At 28.9% G+C, this 23,913-nt stretch overlaps 7 protein-coding genes across 7 annotated transcripts; all 7 read right to left on the reverse strand.

Annotated features, from left to right (window-relative positions):
• Positions 1 to 354: 354 nt before the first annotated feature.
• On the reverse strand, positions 355 to 1,888 carry LOC122720603 (odorant receptor 49b-like). The gene is made up of 5 exons (XM_043947401.1): positions 1,110 to 1,888; positions 950 to 1,049; positions 705 to 815; positions 471 to 626; positions 355 to 405 (listed from the first exon to the last, which is right to left on the reverse strand). Exons 1-5 carry the CDS (start codon positions 1,886 to 1,888, stop codon positions 355 to 357), a joined length of 1,197 nt encoding a protein of 398 aa, XP_043803336.1.
• Positions 1,889 to 2,890: 1,002 nt separating this feature from the next.
• Positions 2,891 to 4,396, reverse strand: LOC122720605. The gene is made up of 5 exons (XM_043947403.1): positions 3,642 to 4,396; positions 3,425 to 3,524; positions 3,251 to 3,361; positions 3,009 to 3,164; positions 2,891 to 2,941 (listed from the first exon to the last, which is right to left on the reverse strand). The coding sequence occupies exons 1-5, from the start codon at positions 4,394 to 4,396 to the stop codon at positions 2,891 to 2,893; spliced, it is 1,173 nt and encodes a 390-aa protein (XP_043803338.1).
• Positions 4,397 to 5,103: 707 nt separating this feature from the next.
• Positions 5,104 to 6,590, reverse strand: LOC122720604 (odorant receptor 4-like). The gene is made up of 5 exons (XM_043947402.1): positions 5,818 to 6,590; positions 5,642 to 5,741; positions 5,466 to 5,576; positions 5,222 to 5,377; positions 5,104 to 5,154 (listed from the first exon to the last, which is right to left on the reverse strand). The coding sequence occupies exons 1-5, from the start codon at positions 6,588 to 6,590 to the stop codon at positions 5,104 to 5,106; spliced, it is 1,191 nt and encodes a 396-aa protein (XP_043803337.1).
• A 3,027-nt stretch (positions 6,591 to 9,617) lies between these two features.
• LOC122720602 (odorant receptor 4-like) lies at positions 9,618 to 11,110 on the reverse strand. The gene is made up of 5 exons (XM_043947400.1): positions 10,344 to 11,110; positions 10,158 to 10,257; positions 9,976 to 10,086; positions 9,740 to 9,895; positions 9,618 to 9,674 (listed from the first exon to the last, which is right to left on the reverse strand). The coding sequence occupies exons 1-5, from the start codon at positions 11,108 to 11,110 to the stop codon at positions 9,624 to 9,626; spliced, it is 1,185 nt and encodes a 394-aa protein (XP_043803335.1). The 3' UTR covers positions 9,618 to 9,623.
• Positions 11,111 to 14,079: 2,969 nt separating this feature from the next.
• Positions 14,080 to 15,562, reverse strand: LOC122720607 (odorant receptor 4-like). Its single transcript, XM_043947404.1, has 5 exons — positions 14,793 to 15,562; positions 14,611 to 14,710; positions 14,446 to 14,556; positions 14,205 to 14,360; positions 14,080 to 14,130 (listed from the first exon to the last, which is right to left on the reverse strand). Exons 1-5 carry the CDS (start codon positions 15,560 to 15,562, stop codon positions 14,080 to 14,082), a joined length of 1,188 nt encoding a protein of 395 aa, XP_043803339.1.
• Positions 15,563 to 17,849: 2,287 nt separating this feature from the next.
• LOC122720600 (odorant receptor 85b-like) lies at positions 17,850 to 19,465 on the reverse strand. Its single transcript, XM_043947398.1, has 5 exons — positions 18,693 to 19,465; positions 18,490 to 18,589; positions 18,311 to 18,421; positions 18,070 to 18,225; positions 17,850 to 17,986 (listed from the first exon to the last, which is right to left on the reverse strand). Exons 1-5 carry the CDS (start codon positions 19,463 to 19,465, stop codon positions 17,936 to 17,938), a joined length of 1,191 nt encoding a protein of 396 aa, XP_043803333.1. The 3' UTR covers positions 17,850 to 17,935.
• Positions 19,466 to 21,825: 2,360 nt separating this feature from the next.
• Positions 21,826 to 23,312, reverse strand: LOC122720601. The gene is made up of 5 exons (XM_043947399.1): positions 22,540 to 23,312; positions 22,364 to 22,463; positions 22,185 to 22,295; positions 21,942 to 22,097; positions 21,826 to 21,876 (listed from the first exon to the last, which is right to left on the reverse strand). Exons 1-5 carry the CDS (start codon positions 23,310 to 23,312, stop codon positions 21,826 to 21,828), a joined length of 1,191 nt encoding a protein of 396 aa, XP_043803334.1.
• Between the last annotated feature and the right edge of the window lie 601 nt (positions 23,313 to 23,913).

Below are 23,913 nucleotides of genomic sequence, written 5' to 3' on the forward strand. Positions count from 1 at the left end.
TTCTACGTAAAACGGGGACAATAACATTGATTTTTAAAATTATATTTTTAAAAATATAAAATAGCATTATTCTATACTTAATATAAAAACTTTGACTTTTTAAATGAATGTGATTTGGAAGACATATTTTATCAATGTTATGAATAAAATTAAGCACAAAATTAAAAGAAAAAAAAATTACAGATTGCGTATGCTGTTTACAAGGAAATTTTTATGTAAAAATCTTACTAATATAATATAATACTTCATATCTTTCAAAAAAAATTTTTACCGATTTCAAAGTTTACAAGTGGACAAGAATGACTATTATTGATATTTTAAGAGATATTTGACTATTTTAAAAAATATGATAACTTAAGTAACTTTTTGCAACATGTTCAAGTATCCTACAGTTGTCTTTATGATCTGGAATATAAAATTAGAGCCATGTACGAGATATGAGAAACACAATTTAATATTTTGATACATACGTCGGTAAAAGTGGCTAAAGATATGTCGACAACTTTTCCTGCTGTGAGTTTTACTGGATAAGATGACATAATAATCACTAATATTAAATTCCGTGCTTCTTTTACAGGGAATCGATACCAATCAAGCGTGATGGACATTTTTCTTACATTATTGCCCTGACAAAAATAATGGTTGAAACAAAATTTCTGTGATAATCATAAATGAGAGTATGAAAAACATATATAGTAGCATACTTCGTCAATGAGAGTTTGACCGACATAACACATTATGAATGTGCAACTAACAGTAGATGCTTGCATCATAAGATGAATTATCATAGCTGCTGCGTTACTGTCTTCCCATTCCTAAAATTAAAAGTATTATCGTAAGTAAAATCACTATTAATCACCTTTTGCACAATTTAATTGTCACTATAACTTTCACACATTAATTTTCATAGATTACAAGTTCATAGTATAAACAGATGATCATTCTATACCGTGACAACGTTATATCCAATCACGCATCCTATACTCGTTTCGACCATGATCTCGAGAAGAAAAAGGTACGTTGTGAGTTGTTCAACATTCTTTAAAAATCTGAAAAATCAAATTAACTATATCATCTCTTAAACTATTTTCATTTTTCTCTTCACTCACCCTTTCACCTTCGTCTGGTATTTCACAATGTCCACAATTTTCTCGTGCACAACCATCTCGTTCACATCCAATTGTTTCGTAAGCTGGTATATTTTATTCAATAAAATGCGTAACAAGCTGCTCGAATGTAGACAAAACATCACGCACATGCCAATAGTACCGCACATAATGGTATAGGTAAGGAGTCCACCTAGGACTTGGATGATGAATATAATCTCGTAAATCGGGCTAACTTGTTCGTTGAAAAAGACGAAATAACCCGGACACGGTAGCAATCTCTTAGTCGTGTTATTCGGTAAAAGGATTCTCCCCTTGGAAAGCGGGAGAATCGTTCGATAACCCAGACCTGCGCTATATGTGACGATCGCGATCATCGACATCACTCTGTGCCCAAAACTCGCTTTCGCGCGAAATATCAATTGATCTTCCTCCGTGGTGTTCAACCAATCCTCCTTCATCTCGTCCAACAAGACTCTCAATTTGTTAGTCCATCGTAACACTAATGAATATTTGCATAATTGCAGGTAACCGTTCACCTGTGGTATCATCATTTTCATCTTCTTTCTCCCGTTCTTCTCTTTCAAAAATACGTGCAAAAATCCTGGAACCAATACTATTAATTGCAACGTGTAACAGGTAAATATCAAGTACCAATTCAAAATCTTTGAAAGTGTGGAAGATGAGACGCGGTTTGGCCATGCGCCCAGTATTCTCAGAAGCGGATACGCGAACCATACGGTATGCCTCATCCCGTTTTCCGCTTTCCCTACTCGAGACATTTTAATGATCGATAGAATGGAACTGTCTATGTTGTGAGAATAGAAGACATCAATGATTTCAGGAGACTTTGTTGCGCTTGCGTGTTATAAAGATTTAAATATCCGCAAATATGAAACGATTTTAATGCATGTGGGGAATAATGTTTTGAATTTTTACAAAAGGATAAGAAAATTGGATGAAATTACCGCGATGCATGCTCCCTATGAGAAGTTTTATAGTATCTGCTATTTCTTTTTCTAAAAGCGGTTTTAGAAATATTCATCAACAATAAGGTAATATTTTTTCAGAATTCAATGGTATATTCATTTGTATAAATTACATCTTAATACATTGAATCTGTGTATTTTATTTTAAATATTTTGCACGTGTATATTTTTATATATTAAATATATATATATATATTTTATTCTAATTTTAAATACTTAAATTTTTCATAAATATTTATGTAAAAATTCACAGTTTAAATACTTAACACATTTACTATTGTTATATATAAAAAAATAGTTTGATCATGTTAATTTTTCACAACATGAAAAAAAAATAAACAAAAAAATGTAAAATAATGAGCAATAATAATTAATAATTCTTTTCAGCATACGTATAATTATATATCTTGAATATATATGAAAATTTTATGAAAATTAATAATCAATATTTGTTGTAAAAAATATCTCATATACATACGATAAAAAATATATTAAATTATGAAACACATGTACTTGTGAACACATGTACTTGTAGTGAAATTAAACATGTAAACTTTCACGGAGTTACGATTTTCCAGAAAAATGTTTTTATTGGTTGCAAAGTTTACACGGGAACCATAATTACCGGAATGATAAGTAAATGTGAAAGGGTTCTATACGAGGGGAACAAGTTACACACAAAGTTCTGTAAAAAAAAATAGAAGAAAATAAAAATGACAATAATATGAAAATTATCTTTTAATCTCAGTCGACTGCTTTCTGTTGTATCGCACGTATTTGTTTCAAAAAATGAGCTTAAGCAACTGTTCGTAATATGTTCAAATATCCTACAGATGTCTTTACGATCTGGAAAATATAATTAAAATAATGTATAAAAATAAAGGAAATTTAATTTTTTTTTATAAATACATACATCGGTAAACGTGATCAACGATATGTCTACAATTTTGCCAGCTGTGACTTTTATTGGATAATTCGACATAATAATAACCAGTATCAAGCCACGCGCTTCATTCACAGGTAACCGATACCAATCCAATGTTACAGATATCTGTCTGACTTTATCACTCTATAAAAAATAAGATTTAAAATATATACACAATTTCGCGTTATATTTGCACTATATTTATATTTGTAAAATAATCGATAACGTACTTGGTCGATGAGAAGTTGACCAATATAACAAATCGTTAACGTGCAAAATATACAAAGGAACTCCAAAATAAAATAAACTATTAAAGCTGCACCGTTACTGTTCTCCCATTCCTAAAATATGTTACCAATGTTACACCCTAACTATCTTATAATTTATATTTCAGGATCATGTACCGTGATAAGGCAGTATCCGATCACGCAAGCTCCACATACGTATTCGAGAATTTCGCAAAAATAAAGATAAGACGTGAGTTGTTCGACGTGATTTAAAAAGCTGAAATGAGATTTCGTGCACTCCATAAATATGAATACAATCTCTTCCCTATATATATATATATAGAAAATATATATCCATATATCAAATTTTTAAAGAATCTATTTCTATACTCACTCTATAATCTTCATCTGATACTCAACAATATCCGCGAGCTTCTTACGCACAACCGTCTCGCATTCATCAGACTGACAGGTAAGATCGTTCATCTTGTTTATTAGTATCTTCAACAAACTGCACATGTGTAGGCAAAGCATCGTAGTAATTCCCGTAGTACCGCACAGAGTAGTGTAATTGAGAAATCCACCGAGAACTTGGATGGTAAAAATAATCTCGTAATTCGGTGTTACTTGTTCGTTGAAAAACATGTAGTAACCGGGACACGGTAGCAATCTTACAGTCGTGTTATCCGGAAGAAGAATTCTTCCTTTCAAGAATGGAAGAATCATCCGATAACCGACACCAGAACTGTACATAGCGATCGCTATTGCTATCATCATTTTGTGGCCAATATATGCTCTTGTGGTGAAAATCCACATATTTTTGTCGGTGGCCAACGAGTAATCTCTCTTCACCTCCTTCAATATTATGTTAAATTCCTTTATTTGTCGTAACAGTATCGTATACTTGGACACTTGTGTGATACCGTTCATATGCGGGACAAACATTTTAATTTTTCCGCCTAAATTTGCTTCTTTCAAAAAAATGTACAAAATCCCTGGGATCAAGACCATCAATTGAATGAGATAACAGATAAATATTAAACACCATTTCAGAATTGTTGATAAAACGGAGGATGGCGAGGATTTTGGCCACGCGCCTAATATTTTCAAAAGCGGATACACGATTTTCAAGGAGTAAGGTTGTCCCATTGACTTCCCTTTTAACGACAATCAAGTCAGAGCTCGTACGTGACTGGCAATGTTGGAGAAATGATACTCGTTTCCAAAGATTTCATTGCGCTTGCGTGTGATGAAATGTTAAATATGTTCGCAAATTCAGATGCGAATTGCTGTTATTAGAATAATCGTGAAGCATGAAAAGATTGCGAAACAGTTATTTGAATTTTTACAAAAGAATGAGAAAATTGATTGAAATTATCCCTGTATATCCCTAGCATCGCATGAATTGCACCCCATGGAGAAACTCGTAATTATAGCTTGATATTTTTCCATAAACTTGAACTATTTCGATTAATATTTATCTTGATAATTTTTCAAAATCGAAATCAAAGTTTGGGATGAGAAAATTGTAAAATATTTGGAAAAATATCTACAATTGTATATTGTAAATTCTAACATGATGCACAAGTTATAATGATGATTTTTTATAATTTTCCAGAATACTGTATCGTATAGAAAGTTTGCAGTTACCATCTCTGTTGTGATAAATATAAAATAAATACAAAGGGTATGCTGAAAGAACAAAATTGTACACAATTTTCTCATAATTGCAGTTCAATTGTTTAAATTTTGATTTGAAAAGAAAGTGAACAAAGTGCTGTGTACATAATAATACCATTTTTGGCTAATATGTCATATGATAGATTTCATGGTAATTTTCTAACAAACGTACGATTTTAAGTAACTTGTTGTAATATATTCATATATCCCACTGAACTCTTAATGATCTAAAAAGTAAGTAACAAAAAATTTGTAAAAAAATAATAATAATAAGTCCAACGTTTTGATACTTACACTAGTAAAAGTGACTAAGGACACGTCTACAATTCTTCCTGCCGTGACTTTTATTGGATAATTCGACATAATGATTAATAATATCAAGCTGCGCGCCTTTTTCACAGGTAATCGATACCAATTCAATGTGCTGCACGCTTGTCTAACATTCTCGCTCTATTAAAGGTAAAATTTCTGATAAATATCCTAGTAATTAAATAATATTTGATTTATTTTTATCCATAAATGATAATAAAAAGTATACTTCGTCAACTAGAAGTTGACCGGCATAGCATACTGCGAACGTGCCAATGAAGCAAGTTACTTGGAAGATAATGAAAATTACTGTAGCCATAATATTGTTGTCTTCCCACTCCTAAAAGATATATTATTGATATCATCGTCATTTTCGATACAATGCATTGAATCTTTCGTTCGTACCGTGATAAGACAGTATCCAATTATGCATATGATCAATACTTCGAGAATAATTTCGAAAAAATAAACAGAGGGGACGAATTGGTTAAGCTCATTCAAAAATCTGAAATGAATCATATTTCGATCACGTTGCAGGTTTCTTATTAAACAATTCTTCGTATTTCTCTTTCGAAACTCACTCTATGATCCTGGTCTGATAGTTGACAATATGGGCGATCTTCTCTTGCACAACTTTTTCGTCTTTGTCATTCGTAAGATCCATCACCTTGTTCGTCAAGATCTTCAACAAACCGCACATATGCAAGCATAGCATCAAACAGATACTCTTGGTGCCGCATACAGCTGTATAAATGACGAATCCGCCGAGAACTTGCAGGATGAAGATTATCTCGTAGTTCGGGCTAACTTGCTCGTCCAAGGAAAAAAAGTAACCCGGACAGGGTAACAATCTTATAGTTACATTGTTCGATAAAACGATTTTGCCTTTCGAAAATGGAAGAATCGCTCTGTAAAAAAAACCTCCACCGTACATAGTGACCACTACTACCATCGTCAGCTTGTGCTCGATGGACGCCCTTGTGCTGAAAATTTGTCGATTCTCCTCCGTGGCTGTCATCCAATCCTTCTTTATCTCGTCCAATAATTTGGCAATTTCCTTCGTTTTTCGCAATAGAATCGTATACTTAGCCATTTGTACGATGCCGTTGATGTGCGACATCAGCAGTTTAATCCTCGACCTGCCGTTTTTCACTTTCAGAAATATGTACAGAAGGCCTGGGACCATGAATATCAATGTGAGCAAATACGAGAGAAAAATTATAACGTAATTTGATATTTTGGCGAACGCGGATGATGAGACGCTCAATGGCCAGTAGCCGAGCATTCTCGAGAACGGATATGCAAACCAGAAGGTATGCCTTATGCCCTCTTTCGCGTTTCTGATTCGAGCCATTTTTTAATCGAATGAAGGCTTGTTCGTGACTGATGTTACTGCACACGATGATATCACCCCTTTAGGGAACTTCATTGCGCTTGCGTACATAAAATGTTAAATACGCAAATTTAGAAATGAATCGCTGTTATTGAAACAGTTCTTAATCCATGAAGAAATTATAGAATAGATTTGAGTTTACGAAAGGATAAGAAAATTAGTTAAAATTATACGTTTACGTGAATTGAATTTTATGATGAATTTTTTCTTTTTTTTTTTTTTTGTGGATGAAAAGTTTCGTTGCGATAACATTGATATTTTGTCGTGGTATTTACTTTTTCAATGAATGATTTTTTGATGATGATTTTAAAATATTTGAAAAAATATTTTATGTACGTAATATGTGTGCAAAAATCGATATTTACTTTATTACTTCTACCATAATTCAAAATTACGATAATATTTCTATAATTTTTTGTAATTTTCTAGAAAAGTTTTTCAAAGTTTATAGTTTGCAGGATGATTGATTACCACTTTGATGAAACAGATATAAAAGGGTTTAATATTCGTGGGGGACAAGTTTTCTACATAATTATGAATCAATTATTAAAATTCCATATAAGATAGAAGGAGAACAATATGAAAACGGATTTAAAACTCTTTGTAAATTTGAAAATGCATTTATGTTCAATATAATTTCATTCAATTGCAGTGTATCATATGTTTCATTATGTAACGAATATAATTTGTTGATACTATCAACGGTTGAAGTATGGCTACAATTGATTGTCAGTATTAGTGATATCGATTTAGTAGAATTTTCGAAACATAGAGAAGAACGAATGTGCTCCTCTCTGCTCTCCGAAAAATTAATCTATAAAACTAATTTAATAAAGATTATAAATAAAATATTAAATAAAATGAAGTATAAATAATTGTAAATAAATTAGAGAGTTAGTTTTCATATTCTTGCAAATATTCTTTCAATACAAATACTAAAGATATTTGAAAGTAGATTATTTCAATAAAAAGTAATATCAAGTATGCAAAGAAATAGAATTTATATTATAATTATTAAAATTTTATGTAGAAGAAAAAGAGATATTGTAATTACGGTTTTTAAAAATATCTAACACAAAATAAGTTCAATAATTTAATTAATTAGCAATAATAATTTAAATACGTAAAAAAATAATCGAAAAAATATTTTTATTTTTAAATGTTGTAATAGAGGACATGTTTCTATCTCTCTATTTATATTATTTTTTTTATTTCATAAGATTTATAAATAACAAACTATATGGTAATTTTCTTCATACTTACTATAATTGGTGAAGATGGATAAGCATACATTCATAACTTTGATTATCATTAATTTTAGAAAATAATTGGATATATTGGTCATCAATATCAAATACTAGGCTTTCTTCGTCTAAAAACAATACCAATTTAATGTAATACATGTTTGCATTATTGAATACTGAAAAGAATATTCAAGACAAAATAATGCACTTTATATTTTATCGATGATAATTGAATTAATATAATAAATGATAATAAAAAAAATTCTATATATAATATATAATATATTCTATATATAATATAAAATAAAATATTAAAGCTATATTATTATTGTTTTTTTATTCTTAAAATATAATTAATATTATACATAGAAATGATTATTCTATAATTTTTTTTTTTTTTTTAGGATCATTCAACCATACCGTAATAAGGCAATATTCACGATCACAACGTTATACATACATATTCAAGAATCTCACAAAAATAAAACGTAAAATAAAAAACTGAAATCAAATTTCAATCGTTGTGCACTCCATTAATATAAATATAATCATTTTCTATATAAAATATTCATATATAATATATTAAATTTTTAATCAATTATTTATACTCACTCTACGATCTTCATTTGATATTCAACAATATCTGCGAACTTCTTACATATATCTCACTTCAAATGGACTGGTAAGATCATTTATGTTATATTGTTTATTAGAATCCATAATAATTGCACAAAGCATTATACTAAATTCTATGGTACTGCATAGAATAGTATAATTGAGAAATCCAGCGAGTTTATATAATAAAAATAAACTCGTAATTTGATATAAGTCGTTAAAAAATATGTAGCAATCGGAACCTTAGATAACAATCTTATAGCCGCGTTATTCGATAAAGGATAATTTTGTCTTTCAAAAAAAAAAATCACTTGATAACTGACTTGATAAAATATGTTATCATCATTTTGTAATCGATACTTCGTCATAAATTTTGATTTAATAGAAAATGGCGTCTTGGCTATGCATCTAATATTTTCAAAAGCTCATCTAAGTTTTCAAAAAATAAGATTATCTCACTAATTTTTCTTTCAGCGACAAATCAAAACTCTATTTGCTAATTGTGGAAACGATACTAGTTTCAAAAAATGTTATTTTATTATACTTGTGTGTGAAATGTTATTTTATATACGCAAATTTAAATATGAAATATGAAAATTTTTATAAATGGGGAAAATTAATTGAAATTACATGTATATTCCTAATATTGCATGAATTGTATCCCATGGAGAAATATCGTAATAGCAATTCATATTTTTCTATAAATTTCAAATATTTGATATTTCGAATATTATTAATTTAATAATTTTTTAAAGTCGAAATCAAAATTTTTGATAAAAAAATTTTAAATGTTTGGAAAAATATTCTATATACATATACAATGCAATAATTGTGAGAGGATTTAATATTCAAATAACATATATAATTCAAGCATGACGTGTAAGTTATAATAGTGATTTTTTGTAATTCCTTATCGTATCGTTTACGAAATTTGAAATGAATAAATTATTACCATTTCGTTGAGATAAATGTACGTTGGAGGAACAAAATTATACACAATTTTCTCATAATTGCAATTCAATTATTTAAATTTTGATTTGATAAGAAAGTGAACAAAGTGCTGTGTACATAATTCAATATCATTTTTGGCTAATCATATAGTAGATTTCATGAATCTTCTAAAAAACATAAAATCTTACGTAACTGTACGTAACATATTCATATATCCCACTGCACTTTTAATGATCTAAAAAAAATACGTAATAACATGTGCAAAAAATATATGTGCAAGTCTGATATTTTGATACTTACACTAGTGAAGGTGACTAAAGATAAATCCATAATTCTTCCTGCAGTTACTTTTATTGGATAATGTGACATAAGGATCAGTAATATCAAGCTGCGCGCCTTTTTCACAGGTAATCGATACCAGTTCAATGTGTTATATGCCTGTCTAATATTCTCGCTCTATTACAGATAAAATTTCTATTAAATATCTGAACTAATATTTAATACATTTTATCTATAAATAATAATAAACGATTTACTTCATCAAGTAGAAGTTGACCGACGTAGCATACTGAGAAGGTGCCAATGACGCAAGTTACTTGGAAGACAACATAAATCACCATAGCCATAGCATTGCTGTCTTCCCATTCCTAAAATACAACTAATAATATATCACTAAAATCATCATTATTCTCAATATAACGAATCGAATCATTCGTACCATGATTATGCAATAACCAATTATACATATAATCAATACTTGGATAACAACTTCGATAAGATAAATAGCGGGTACAAATTGATCAAGTTGATTCAAAAATCTGAAATGAAGATTTTCGTAGATTAAATTACACTTTCTAATTCGTATAATTAACTATGCATCTCTGTATTCTTTTTCGATACTCGCTCTTTGATCCTCGTTTGATACTCAACGATGTGCACGATCTTCTCCTGCACAACTTGTTCATCACTGTCATTCGTAAGATCCATCACCTTGTTCGTCAAGATCTTCAGTAAACCACACATATGCAAACACAGCATCAAACAAGCGCTCTTCGTGCCGCATAAAACTGTGTAAATGATAAATCCTCCGAGAACTTGTAGCGTGAAAATTATCTCGTAGTTCGGCGTAGCTTGCTCGTTCAAGGAACCAAAGTAACTCGGACAAGGTAATAATCTTACTGTCATGTTATTCGGTAAAAGGATTTTGCCCTTCGAAAGTGGAAGAATCGTCCTGTAAAAGAAACCTCCACCGTACATGGTGACCACTATTACCGTTGTCAGTTTGTGCTCGATGGACGCCCTCTCGCTGAAAATTTGTCGATTCTCTTCCGTGGCTATCAACCAATCCTTTTTTATCTCGTCCAATAATTTGCTAAATTCCTTCGCTCGTTGCAATATAATTGTATATTTAGCCATTTGCGCGATGCTGTTAAGATGTGGCATCAGCAATTTAATCTTCGTCCTGGGATTTTTCACTTGCAGAACGTACAGAAGGCCTGGGATCAAGACTATCAATTGCAATAAATACAGGATAAAAATTGTGAAGGAATTAAAAAATTTGGTAAGCGCGGAAGGAGAGACCAGTGGCCAATAACCGAGCGTTCTCGAGAACGGATATGCAAACCAGAAGGTATGCTTTAACCCTTCTTTCGCGTTTCTAATTTGGACCATTTTTCTGTCCGATGAAAGCTTGTTCGTGACTGACCATATTGCATACGATAATATCACCCTTTGAAGAATATCATTGCGCTTGCGTACATGAAATGTTAAATACGTGTACAAAGAAATGAATCGCTATTATTGAAACGGAGGGATTGGTGAATAGCGATTTGAGCTTTTACGAAAGGATTGAGAAAATTGGTTGAAATTATACGTATGGATTATGCTCGAATTGTACGGTGAATTTCCTCTGCGGAAAAGTTTCGTTATAATAATACTGATGTTTTTTTTTTAGGATTCATCTTTTCAATAAATAAATAAACGATTTTTTTATGATAATTCTAAAATTTTAAATTTAATATTTTAAAATATTTGAAAAATATTTTATATAATGATTATAAAAAAATTAAATTTTTATTTTATTTCTTTAATTGTAATTAAAAGTTATGATAATATTTTTGTAATTTTCAAGAAAAGTTTTTGCGAAGTTTATAGTTAATGGGATTGATGATTACCACTTTAGTGAGCAGATGAAATGGTAGTATTCATAGAGGGCAATTTTCTACATAATTATGGTCAATTATTGAAATTTCACATAAGATGGAAAATAATGTAAAAATGGTTTTAAAGCTCTAAACGATAGTGAAGACCATAATGTGTTTGAGAGCACAATATTATTTTCAATTAAATATTGTGTATTATGCGTCGTTCTGTAAATAATTTGTTGATGCATTGATGGCTCTAGCGAAGCATCATAGCTATCGTGAAATACAGGAAACGATAATTCTACTCAACGACGATATTGATGATATCATATTGATAGAGCTATTCCAGAAGCACACAGAAAAACAAACGTGTCTCCGAATAAAAATAATATATCATATAAATAAAATATTGAATATGTAAATAATTGTAAATAAATTAAAAGTGAAGAATAAGTTTTTAAATTTTTGCATAGTTTGTTCAATATATCTAGATATCAAACATTTGAAAATAGATTACCATAATGGTAAGTAATGTGCATATATCATGTATACAAAAGTATACGTTGCGTCATGTATAAGTTGCGAGTACAATTATACTATAATGATTAAAATTTTATAAGAGCAGACAAAATATTGTAATTTCAAATTTTAATATAATACAAGATAAAAATAATAATTTAGTAAAAAAAAAAATGATCAAGAAAATATTTTTATGTCTCTAATATATTTCATGAATATTGTGGATAATATTAAATAATTTAAGTAAGACATTAAGTAATTTCTTGCAACTTTTTTGATATATTCATTGATATACATTAAGAGATGAGAGCCATATCAAAAAGATTAAATGATGCTTCATATCTTCATAAATATCTTCTTCGAAAATATATTTTACAGAACATAAGAAAATACGTTCATCTTTTAATTAATTTTACAGTATAATTGGACATATAATAATTATCAAATACCTTTTTTGTTGGAATATCAGTTTAACATGATGCATGTTTATATATAAATTATTTATGTGTAATGCACTTTATATTTTATCGAAGAGAAATTAATAAATACAATAAATATATAAAAAAGAATATAAAAATTTCAATATAAAAATAAACTATTGAAATTGTCTCATTATTATTCTTTTAAAATATGAACAATGTTATACTCAAAGAATAACTATCTTGTAATTTTCAGGAATATTCAACTGTGATGTGATAAAGCAATGTCTAAACATCTAAGAATCATATTTCAATCATCATACACTCTATTGATCTAATAATTTATAAACACAATCTTTTTCGGGATAAAATATATATATACAATATATATTGAATTTCTACTCTGTAATATCACTCTTCATTTGATATTCAACAATATCCGCAAGCTTCATAAGCACAAGTCTTGTCATCAATTTTATCAGACTGGTAAGATCATTCATCTTATTTATTAGAATCCTCATTAAACTTCACACGTGTAGTCAAAATATCGTAATAATTCGTCTAATATCAATTATATCAGAATGAAAATATAATTGAAAAATACATCAAGAATTTATATCATAAAAATAATCTTGTGATTTAGTGTATATTATTTCTTTAAAAATGTATAGCAATCTTACAGTGTTTTTCGATTTAAAGATCTATCTTTCTAAAATGAAAGAATCTAAGATCAAGTTAAATGAAATAAAAAATAAAAAATTAAACATCATCTTTTTGATAAAACAGAAAGTGTTTATTTTTGACCATATATTTATATTTAAAAAAAAAACGAATAGTTTCACAATGTTTCAAGGAATAAGATTATTTTATTGATTTTTAACGATAAGTTATAGTTCGTACTGATTGCTAATATTACAGTACTTATTTTAATTTTATTATATTTGAGAATATGAAATGTTACACGATATTTTGTTGCTGTTATAAGAATAATCATAAAGCATGAAAAGATTGCGAAATATATTTAAATTTTTATGAAAAATTTTACGAAAATTGGTTATATACATCTTTAGAATAAAGATATATAACCAATATTGCATAGAAAATTATTTCGTTGATGAGGCACTTTATTTTTCCGCAAACTTTAAATACTCGAATATTATTACTTTGATAATTTTTCAAAAATCAAACTTTTAATAGAAAATTATAAAATATTTGGAAAATTATCTTATATGCAAATATATATTTATGATAATTGTGAGAGAATTTATTATTCATAAATTCTAGCATGATGCATAAATTATAATGACGATGATTTTTAAATCTCCAGAGATCGTATCGTTCATAAAGTTTACAATTATTATTATTCTTTGATAAATATAAAATAAATAAAAAGGATACTGGAGGAAAAAATTATACGATTTTCTTCTCTAATTACGATCCAATTATTTAAATTTTAATTTAATAAAAAAATAAATGTGTGCTGAGTATATAATTCATTTTTGGGTAATTACATGAATTGTGTAATAGATTTCATGAGTCCTTCAAAAAACGTAAGATCTTAAGTAATTTGTTGTAACATATTCATGTAACTCACTGCAGCTTTAATGATCTATAAAAATAAATGCAAATAAATGCAAATAAATGTGCAAAAAATGTGCATGAGTCTAATGTTTTCATACGTACATTAATAAAGGTGACTAAAGATAAATCTATAATTTTTCCTGCCGTGACTTTTATTGGATAATTTGACATAATGATCAATAATAACAAGCTGCGCGACTTTCTTACAGGCAATTGATACCACTTCAATGTAATATATGCCTGTCTAATATTCTCGCTCTATTACAGGTAAAACTTTTGTTAAATATCTCATCAAACTAATGTTTGATATTATATTTTTATCCATGAGCAACAGATAATTTACTTCATCAAGTAGAAGTTGACCGACATAGCATACCGAAAAGGTGCCAATTAAGCAAGTTATTTGGACGATAACATAAGTAATTATACCCATACCATTACTGTCTTCCCATTCCTAAAATACAACTAATATGTTACTGAAATTTATATTATTTTCAATATAACGTACCATGATTATACAGTAACCAATTATACACATAATTAGTACTTGGATAAAAACTTCGATAAGATAAATAGCGGGTACAAATTGATCAAGTTGATTCAAAAATCTGAAATGAAGACTTTCGTAGATCGAATTAAACTTTCTAATTTAATTAACTATACATCTTTCTTTTTTTTTTCGATACTCACTCTTTGATCCTCATCTGATACTCCACGATGTATACGATCTTCTCCTGCACAACTCGTTCATCATTGTTATTCGTCAGTTCCATCACTTTGTTCGTCAAGATCCTTAACAAACCGCACATATGCATGCATAGCATCAAACAAATACTCTTGGTGCTGCATACAGCTGTATAAATGACAAATCCGCCGAGAACTTGCAGGATGAAAATTATCTCGTAGTTCGGGCTAACTTGCTCGTCCAAGGAACCAAAATAACCCGGACAAGGTAACAATCTTATAGTCATATTGTTCGAAATGATTTTGCCTTTCGAAAATGGAAGAATCATTCTGTAAAAAAAACCTCCGCTGTATACAGTGAGCGCTATTATTGATGTCAGCTTATGCTCAATGGACGCCGTCGTGCTGAAAATTTGTCGATTCTCCTCCGTGGCTATCGACCAATCTTTCCTTATCTCGTCCAATAATTTGCCAATTTGCTTCATTTGTCGTAATAAAATCGTGTACTTAATCATTTGCACGATACTGTTGAGATGTGGCATCAGTAATTTAATCTTCTTCTTTGGGTTTTTCTCTTTCAAAAATACGTATAGAAGGCTTGGGATCACGACTATCATTTGCAATAAATATGAGATAAAAATTATGAAGAAATTTAAAATTTTAGAAAACGCGGAAGAAGAAACGCTCAGTGGCCAGTGACCGAGCATTCTCGAGAACGGATGTGCAAACCAAAAGGTATGCTTTAACCCTTCTTTTGCGTTTCTAATTTGGACCATTTTTCAGGATGAAGGCTTATTCGTGACTGACCATGTTGTATACGGTAATATCGCCCTTTGAAGAACATCATTGCGCTTGCGTACATGAAATGTTAAATACGTTTGCAAATTGAGAAATAAATCGCTGTTATTGAAACAATTTTATTTTTACGAAAGTATGATAAAATTGATTGAAATTATATGTATGGATTATACTTGAATTGTACGGTAAACTTCCTCTGCTATTTCGTTGCAATAATAGTGATTTTTGTAATATTCATATTTTCATTGAATAAATGAACGATCTTTTTATAATAATTTTAAAACATTTAATCGAGTATTGTAAAATATTTGAAAAAATATTTTATGTACTTAATAATTATAAAAATTTTGCATTTATTTTATCATTTCTATTATAATTCGAAGTTATGATAATATTTTTGTAATTTTCTAGAAAACCTTTGCGAAGTTTATAGTTGATGGGATTTATGATTACCGCTGTAGTAAGTAGATATGAAAGGGCCCACTATTCATGAGGGATAAGTTTTCTACATAATTATGGTCAATTATTGAAATTTCACGTAAAATAGAAAATAATATAAAAATGATTTCAAATCTATCAGTATGATTTTATAGCTTATGTAAGTGCTTGAAAACTTGTGCATATTATTTTCAACTACTATGTATCTTGTTCATCAATTTAATAAATATAATTTATTAATACTGTTAGAAACATTGATAGCTAGTGAAGCATCGTGAAATGCGATAAAAAAATGACAGTTCTATTCAATATTAGTATTGATAATATCATTTTAATAAAGTTGTTTCCGAGACACGCAGAAGAACAAGTATATCTCTTTCCGAATAAAGACAATATCGTATAAATAAAAATAAATAAAATATCGAAATATAAATAAATGTAAATAAATTAGAAATAGGGAAAAAATTAAAATTATTTTATATAAAAGGCAACTAAATATTATAATTTAAAAAAAAATATTTAATATAAAATAAAAACAATTTAATAGATAAAATGAAATTAATAATTTAATAAGTAAAAAATATGATAAAAATATAATATTTTTATATCTTTAATCATATTTCATGAAATTGACTAATATAACGCGTAAAATATACAAAAAAAGAGAGAATTCTAATAAAAAAAAAATTACTAAAACTGTGATTATTATTTTTTCTTAAAATATAATTAATGTTATATAATATAACTATCTTGTAATTATCGTTTTCAGGAATATTCAACTGAAGTGTGTGAATGAAGAATATTGAAATATAAAAGTATGTCCAAAAAATGCATATATGTATTCTTGTGAAAATAAAAATAAAATGTGAGTTAAAAGTTGAAATCATATTTCAATCATCATGCATTCCATTAATATAATAATCTCTAATCTGTAAATATAATCTTTTTCCAGATAAAATATCCATATATAACATATATCAAATTTCTACTCACCTTTTAATCTTCTGATGTTCAACAATATTCATGAGCTTTGTGGATTCAATTATCTCTGTTTCATTTGATTGGTAAGATTCATTCATCCTATTTATGTAGAATCATCAACAAACTATACTGCAAAGCATTCTATTAAGTCGTGTAATATTGCACAGAGTGATAAAATTGAAAAATCTATCAAAAATTTGTATCGTAAAAAATTTCGTAATTCGTATAAATTGTTAAAAAATATGTAGCATATATAACAAACATAAAAAACATGGTTCAATTTGCAATATAGTTACGTTATAAAGAAAAATTGTCTTTTGAAAATGAAAGAATGATTCGATAATTGTCATTACATTACACATACATATTATCATACATAACAATGTTTTTATCGCCATTCTGTAATTGATGTTTCTCGTGAAGAAGTGAAAATCTGATACAATGACATATAAATTTGTTTTATAAATTATATCTTATAAAGATATTTCATTGTAATAGCACTTTGATATTTTTTCATCTATTCGATTTTGCGGTAATATTTGTTTTGAATTTTTTAAAATCAAACTTATTGTTTTCAATAAAAGTTATAAAATATTTATAAAAATACTTTATATGCAATTACGATATTTAAGAGAATTTAATATTCATAAATTCTAATGCATAAGTTATAATGATAATGGTTTATAATCTTGTAAAATATCGTATCGATGGATATTAGTTTACAATGGATAAATGCAATTATTTTCATTATGATAAACATATATAAGAGTACAACACAGAAACAAATTATACAAAATTTCTCTCTTCGTAATTGCGGTTCAATTATTCAAATTTTGATTCGATAAGAAAGTGAACAAGTGCTTTATATATAGTTCAGGATCATCTTTGATTACTGCGGTAGATTAAAAGAGTTTTCCAATGAACGTAAAATCTTAAGTAACTTGTTGTAGTATATTCATGTATCCTATTGCACTCTTAATGATCTAAAAAATAATGCAATATATATATACATATATATATATAAGTGCAAAAAATAAAAGTAAAAGTCTAATATTTCGATACTTACGCTAGTAAACGTGACTAACGATACGTCTATAATTCTTCCTGCCGTGACTTTTAGCGGATAATTCGACATAATAATCAATAATATTAAGCTGCGAGCTTTCTTTGTAGGTAATCGATACCACTTCAATGTTTTGCACGCCTGTCTAACATTCTCGCTCTATTAAAAACAAAATTTCTGATAAATATCCAAACGAATATTAAATATATTTTTGCCCAATTCAATAACACATTAGATGATTTACTTCGTCGACTAGAAGTTGACCGGCGTAGCATATCGAGAACGTGCCAAAGACGCAAGTTACTTGCAGGACGATATAAGCAATTATAGCCATAGCATCGCTATCTTCCCATTCCTAAAAGACAATATGTTACTGAAATTACTATCACTTTCGATATAATGAATCGAATCTTTCGTTCATACCACGATTATGCAATAACCAAGTACACACGTAATTGATACTCCGACAATCATTTCGATAAAATAAACGTAGGGTACGAATTGATCAACGTAATTGTAAAATCTGAAATCAAAATTTGGATTATGTTGCATGTAATTCTTTCTTATTCATACGATTCACCACGCATCTTTATACTCCCTTTTTTCAAAAAAATGGAGATACTCACTCTTTGATCCTCGTCTGATATTGAACAATGTACACGATCTTCTCTTGTACGACTTTTTCGTCCTTGTCACTCGTAAGTTCCATCACCTTGTTCGTCAAGATCCTCAACAAACCGCACATGTGCATACACAGCATCAAACAAGAACTCTTCACGCCGCACAGAGCTGTGTAAATGATAAATCCGCCGAGAATTTGCAGCGTGAAGATTATCTCGTAGTTCGGGGTAATTTGAACGTTCAAGGAGCCAAAGTAACCCGGACAGGGTAACAATCTTATAGTTACATTGTTCGGTAAAACGATTCTACCTTTCGAAAGTGGAAGAATCATTCTGTAAAAGAAACCTCCTCCGTATATAGTGATAGCTATTACCGTTGTCAGCTTGTGCTCTATGGACGCCCTCGCGCTAAAAATTTGTCGATTCTCTTGCGTGGCTGTCGACCAATCCTTCTTTATCTCGTCCAATAATTTGCTAAATTCTTTCATTCGTCGCAATAGTATCGTATATTTAGTCATTTGTGCGATAGTGCTCATAAGTGGCATCATCATTTTAATCTTCCTCCTCCCGTTTTTCTCTTTCAGAAATAGATACAGAAGGCCTGGGACCAAGACTATCATTGAGAGCAAGTACGAGATAAAAATTATAAAGGAATTACAAATTTTGGAGAACGTGGAAGATGGGATGTTCAGTGGCCAGCAACCGACCATTTTCGAGAGGGGATATGCAAACCAAAGGGTATGGTTTATGCCTTCTTTCGCGTTTCTGATTCGAACCATTTTTCAGTCGGATGAAAGCTTATTCGTGACTGACCATGTTGCATACGGCAATTGCTTCTTTGAGGAAACTTCATTGCGCTTGCGTACATGAAATATTAAATACGTATGCGTAAATTTAGAAATGAATCGCTGTTATTGAAACTAAGGGATTGTTGAATATCGGTTTCAATTTTTACGAAATGACAAGAAAATTGGTTGAAATTACACGTTTTCGCTTGAATTGTACGCTCAACTTCCTCTACGAATAAAAAGTTGTAATAACATTGGTATTTTTTTCGTAGTACTCATCTTTTCAATGGATAAACGAACATTTTTTTATTGTGATAATTTTAAAATATTGAATTGAATATTTGAAAAAATATTTTATGTACGTAATAATTGTGAAAAAATTCAATATTCATATTTATCATTATTCGATAATATTTTTGTAATTTTTTGTAATTTTCCAGAAAAGTTTTGCGAAGTTTATAATCGATAGAATGAATGATGACCATTGTGAAGAGTAAATATGAAAATATTCATGGGGGAGAAGTTTTCTATAATTATGGGCCAATTATTGAAATTCTACATAAAAGGAGAATTTTCATAATTTCTACATTAGAAGAAAAATAATGTATAAATGATTTTAAAATTCTCTATACGATTTCATATCATGATGAATATGTACTGTACTTGAGAACATGTGTAATATTATCTTCAATCAAGTACTATATCATGTATTTCATTTTGTAACAAATATTATTTGATACTATTGACGGCAGTACAGAGCATCATAAGCAACGTGAAATGTGATAAAGAATATCATATGATATCGATGATATTGTTTTAATAGAGTTATTTCTAGAATACGGAGAAAAAACATTTCTGCTCCTTCAGTAAAAACAATATCATATAAATAAAATCAAATGTAAATAGTTATAAAAAAAAATGGAAAATGAGTTTCTGGATTCTTGCATACTTTATTCAATATATACAGACATCAAACATATTTGGAAACCATATAGTAATTTAATAAATTAATAATTAATAGTAAGTAATCTGCAAATATTATGTATGTAAAGTATCATAAGTTGCGAGTATATTACATTATGATGATTAAAATTTTATGAACAAACAAAATATTATCTTTTTTTTATATAAAATATATATAATGAATAGTTTAATAAATAAATGAAAAAGTGTAATCGAGAAAATATTTTTATATTATTTGTAATTATTGTGATCGAAAATGTATTTCTATGCTTTTTATTATACTATATTTCATGAATTTCATAGTTAACGTCAGATGTTAAGTACTTTCTCGCAATATATTTAAATAACTTATTTAAATAAATATATATATAATAAATAATAATAAATATATTTTACAGGATACGAAAATTTGAAAACATAAAAAAATAACATTATGTCGATGAAAAATACATTTACCCTTTTGGCAGCTGTAAGATTTATAAGATAATTGAACATAATGATAAATAGTATTAAATATTGGGCCTTTTTTGCCAAAAAATAATACCAGTTTAACATGATGTTTGTGCTAAATTATTACTGTGAAAAGAATGTTCAATATTAAATTCATTTCAATAAAAATAAATAACGCAGAGAGTAGTTGAGAAATCCAACAAAAATTTGTAAAAATAATTCGATGTTATTTCTTAAAAATCACGTAGCAACCAGAATATAGTAGTATACCTTATAATTGTGTTATCTAGTAGAAGGATTCTACCTTGAAGAAAGGAAAAATCATTCGATCAGCGATACCAGAACTATACATAGTAGTCATTATATCTATCATTCTACTGTGATCGATATTTGTCTCTGTAGTGAAAATTCACAGATTTCTTCAAACAAGTAATTTTTCTTTACCTATATATTATATTAAATTCTTTTTAGTATAAAAAATTGAAATTATTTGTATCTTGCACTGCATGAATCCTATCTTAAGAAGTTCCATAAACGCACTTTAATATTTTTTCATAAATTTCATCTTTGTTAGTTAAAATAATATTTATTATAATAATTTTTTAAAATCAAAGTTAAAACTTTTGATAAAAATTGTAAAATATTTGGAAAAATATGTTATATGCGATTATAATTATGAAAGAATTTAATATTTATAAATTCTAGATTAGTTTTTTAACAATGATAATGTTTTTTTAATTTTTTATATATATGGTACATTTATATTCGTTTCATTATAGCAAATGCAAGACAAATACAAAAATTTATCACACGTTGGGATAATAAAGTATATAACATTTAATAGAAAAGTACAACTTATTATACATAGTTCAATATTTCATTTTTATATAATTACAATCGTATAGTAAATTTTATATTTTTCTCATAAATATAAGATCTTAAGTAACTTGTTGCAATATATTCATATATCCCACAGCACTCTTAATGATCTAAAAAATAAGTAACAGTATGTGCAAAAAAAAGTAAGAACACAAATCTACATTTTGGTACTTACACTAGTAAAAGTGACTAAGGATACGTCCACAAGTCTTCCTGCAGTGACTTTTATTGGATAATTGGACATAATGATCAACAGTATCAAGCTGCGCGCTTTTTTTGTAGGTAATCGATACCATTTCAATGTGTTGCACGCTTGTCTAACACTCTCGCTCTATTAAACATAAAATTTCTGATAAATATATTAACTAATTAATATTTTGTATATTTTTTTTTTCAGGAATAATAATAGATAGTTTACTTCGTCGACCAGAAGTTGACCGACATAGCATATCGAGAACGTGCCAAAGACGCAAGTTGTTTGCAAGGCAACGTAAGCTATTATAGCCATGGCATCGCTGTCTTCCCATTCCTAAAAGACAATGCGTTACTGAAATTATCACCACTTTCGATATAATGCATGGAATCTTTTATTCGTACCACGATTATGCAGTAACCAAGTATGCACGTAATCAGTACTCCAACAAAAATTTCGATAAGATAAACATAGGGTACGAATTGATCAACATGATTCAAAAATCTGAAACGTAATTACGATCACAATGATTCTATTCTACAATTACCCGTAAATTTTTGTATTCTCTTTCGAAACTCACTCTTTGATTCTCGTCTGATACTCAACAATATGCACGATCTTCTTCTGTACAACTCGTTCATCATTGTCATTCGTAAGATCCATCAGCTTGTTCGTCAAGATTCTTAGCAAACCGCACATATGCATGCACACCATCAAACAAGCACTTTTGATGCCGCATACAGCTGTGTGAGTGACAAATCCGCCGAGAACTTGCAGCGTAAAGATTATCTCGTAGTTCGGGGTAATTTGCTCGTTCAAGGAACCAAAGTAACCCGGACAAGGTAACAGTCTTATAGTCACGTTGTTCGGTAAAACGATTCTACCTTTCGAAAGTGGAAGAATCGCCCTGTACAAGAAACCTCCACCGTATATAGTGATCGCTACTATCATCGTCAGTTTGTGTTCGATGGACGCCCTCGAGCTGAAAATTCGTCGATTCTCTTGCGTGGCTGTTGACCAATCCTTCTTTATCTCGTCCAATAATTTGCTAAGTTCCTTCGTTCGTCGTAATATAATCGTATATTTAGTCATTTGTGCTATACTGTTGATATGTGGCATCAGCATTTTGATTTTTTTCCTTCCATTTCTCTCTTTCAGAAATACATACAGAAGGCCTGGAATCAAGACTAGCAATGGCAGTAAATATGAGAAAAAAATTGTAAAGGAATTTAAAATTTTGGAAAACGCGGAAGAGGGGACATTCAATGGCCAATAGCCAAGCATTCTCGAGAGCGGATATGCGAACCAAAAAGTGTGCTTTATCCCTTCTTTCGCGTTTCTGATTTGGACCATTTTTCAATCGGATGAAAACTTTGTTTGTAACTGATTTTGTTGCATACGGCAATATTGCTTCTTTGAGGAAACTTCATTGCGCTTGCGTACATGAAATGTTAAACATGTATGCAAATTTAAAAATGAATCGATGTTATTGAAACTGAGGGGATTGTTGAATAGCGGTTTGAATTTTTACGAAATGATGAGAAAATTGGTTGAAATTGTACGTTTATGTATACTTTGAATTGAACGTTGAACTTCCTGAACGGCTGAAAAGTTTCATTATAGCAATTGATGGTTTTTTATAGTGTTCATCTTTTCAACAGATATGTGAATAATTTTTTTTAGAGTAATTTAAAAATATAATTAAATGTTTTAAAATATTTAAAATAATATTTTATATACGTAATAAATTTGTAAAAAAATTTAATATTTATATGCTTCTATTATATTATATATTATTCGAAATTACAGTAAAATAATACTTTTGTAATTTTTTGTAATTTTCCAGAAAAGTTTTGCAAACTTTATAAGATGGATGGTTATGATCGTAGCGTGCAGATGTGGAAAAAACCAGTATTTTGAGGATGAGTTTTTTTCTTATGGATTTTTTAATTAT

Source organism: Apis laboriosa, unplaced genomic scaffold, assembly GCF_014066325.1.
Source record: "Apis laboriosa isolate Shangri-la unplaced genomic scaffold, ASM1406632v1 scaffold12_cov154, whole genome shotgun sequence".
In the NCBI taxonomy this organism is placed as follows: domain Eukaryota; kingdom Metazoa; phylum Arthropoda; class Insecta; order Hymenoptera; family Apidae; genus Apis; species Apis laboriosa.

Excerpts from the sequence above, each read along its gene's own strand:
- LOC122720603 (XM_043947401.1), bottom strand. The coding sequence starts at position 1,888 with ATGTCTCGAGTAGGGAAAGCGGAAAACGGGATGAGGCATACCGTATGG. Across the intron at positions 816-949 it reads TTGGATATAACGTTGTCACG|GAATGGGAAGACAGTAACGC; the intron begins GTATAGAATGAT and ends TTTTAATTTTAG. Across the intron at positions 406-470 it reads CTTTAGCCACTTTTACCGAC|ATCATAAAGACAACTGTAGG; the intron begins GTATGTATCAAA and ends TTTATATTCCAG.
- LOC122720605 (XM_043947403.1), bottom strand. The coding sequence starts at position 4,396 with ATGGGACAACCTTACTCCTTGAAAATCGTGTATCCGCTTTTGAAAATA. Across the intron at positions 3,362-3,424 it reads TCGGATACTGCCTTATCACG|GAATGGGAGAACAGTAACGG; the intron begins GTACATGATCCT and ends AACATATTTTAG. Across the intron at positions 2,942-3,008 it reads CGTTGATCACGTTTACCGAT|ATCGTAAAGACATCTGTAGG; the intron begins GTATGTATTTAT and ends TATATTTTCCAG.
- LOC122720604 (XM_043947402.1), bottom strand. The coding sequence starts at position 6,590 with ATGGCTCGAATCAGAAACGCGAAAGAGGGCATAAGGCATACCTTCTGG. Across the intron at positions 5,577-5,641 it reads TTGGATACTGTCTTATCACG|GAGTGGGAAGACAACAATAT; the intron begins GTACGAACGAAA and ends TATATCTTTTAG. Across the intron at positions 5,155-5,221 it reads CCTTAGTCACTTTTACTAGT|ATCATTAAGAGTTCAGTGGG; the intron begins GTAAGTATCAAA and ends CTTACTTTTTAG.
- LOC122720602 (XM_043947400.1), bottom strand. The coding sequence starts at position 11,110 with ATGGTCCAAATTAGAAACGCGAAAGAAGGGTTAAAGCATACCTTCTGG. Across the intron at positions 10,258-10,343 it reads TATCAAACGAGGATCAAAGA|ATTTTTGAATCAACTTGATC; the intron begins GCGAGTATCGAA and ends TCTTCATTTCAG. Across the intron at positions 9,675-9,739 it reads CTTTAGTCACCTTCACTAGT|ATCATTAAAAGTGCAGTGGG; the intron begins GTAAGTATCAAA and ends TATTTTTTTTAG.
- LOC122720607 (XM_043947404.1), bottom strand. The coding sequence starts at position 15,562 with ATGGTCCAAATTAGAAACGCAAAAGAAGGGTTAAAGCATACCTTTTGG. Across the intron at positions 14,557-14,610 it reads TTGGTTACTGTATAATCATG|GAATGGGAAGACAGTAATGG; the intron begins GTACGTTATATT and ends GTTGTATTTTAG. Across the intron at positions 14,131-14,204 it reads CTTTAGTCACCTTTATTAAT|ATCATTAAAGCTGCAGTGAG; the intron begins GTACGTATGAAA and ends TTATTTTTATAG.
- LOC122720600 (XM_043947398.1), bottom strand. The coding sequence starts at position 19,465 with ATGGTTCGAATCAGAAACGCGAAAGAAGGCATAAACCATACCCTTTGG. Across the intron at positions 18,226-18,310 it reads GTCAACTTCTAGTCGACGAA|AGCGAGAATGTTAGACAGGC; the intron begins GTAAATCATCTA and ends TGTTTTTAATAG. Across the intron at positions 17,987-18,069 it reads CGTTAGTCACGTTTACTAGC|ATCATTAAGAGTGCAATAGG; the intron begins GTAAGTATCGAA and ends ATTATTTTTTAG.
- LOC122720601 (XM_043947399.1), bottom strand. The coding sequence starts at position 23,312 with ATGGTCCAAATCAGAAACGCGAAAGAAGGGATAAAGCACACTTTTTGG. Across the intron at positions 22,464-22,539 it reads TATCAGACGAGAATCAAAGA|ATTTTTGAATCATGTTGATC; the intron begins GTGAGTTTCGAA and ends ATTACGTTTCAG. Across the intron at positions 22,296-22,363 it reads TTGGTTACTGCATAATCGTG|GAATGGGAAGACAGCGATGC; the intron begins GTACGAATAAAA and ends ATTGTCTTTTAG.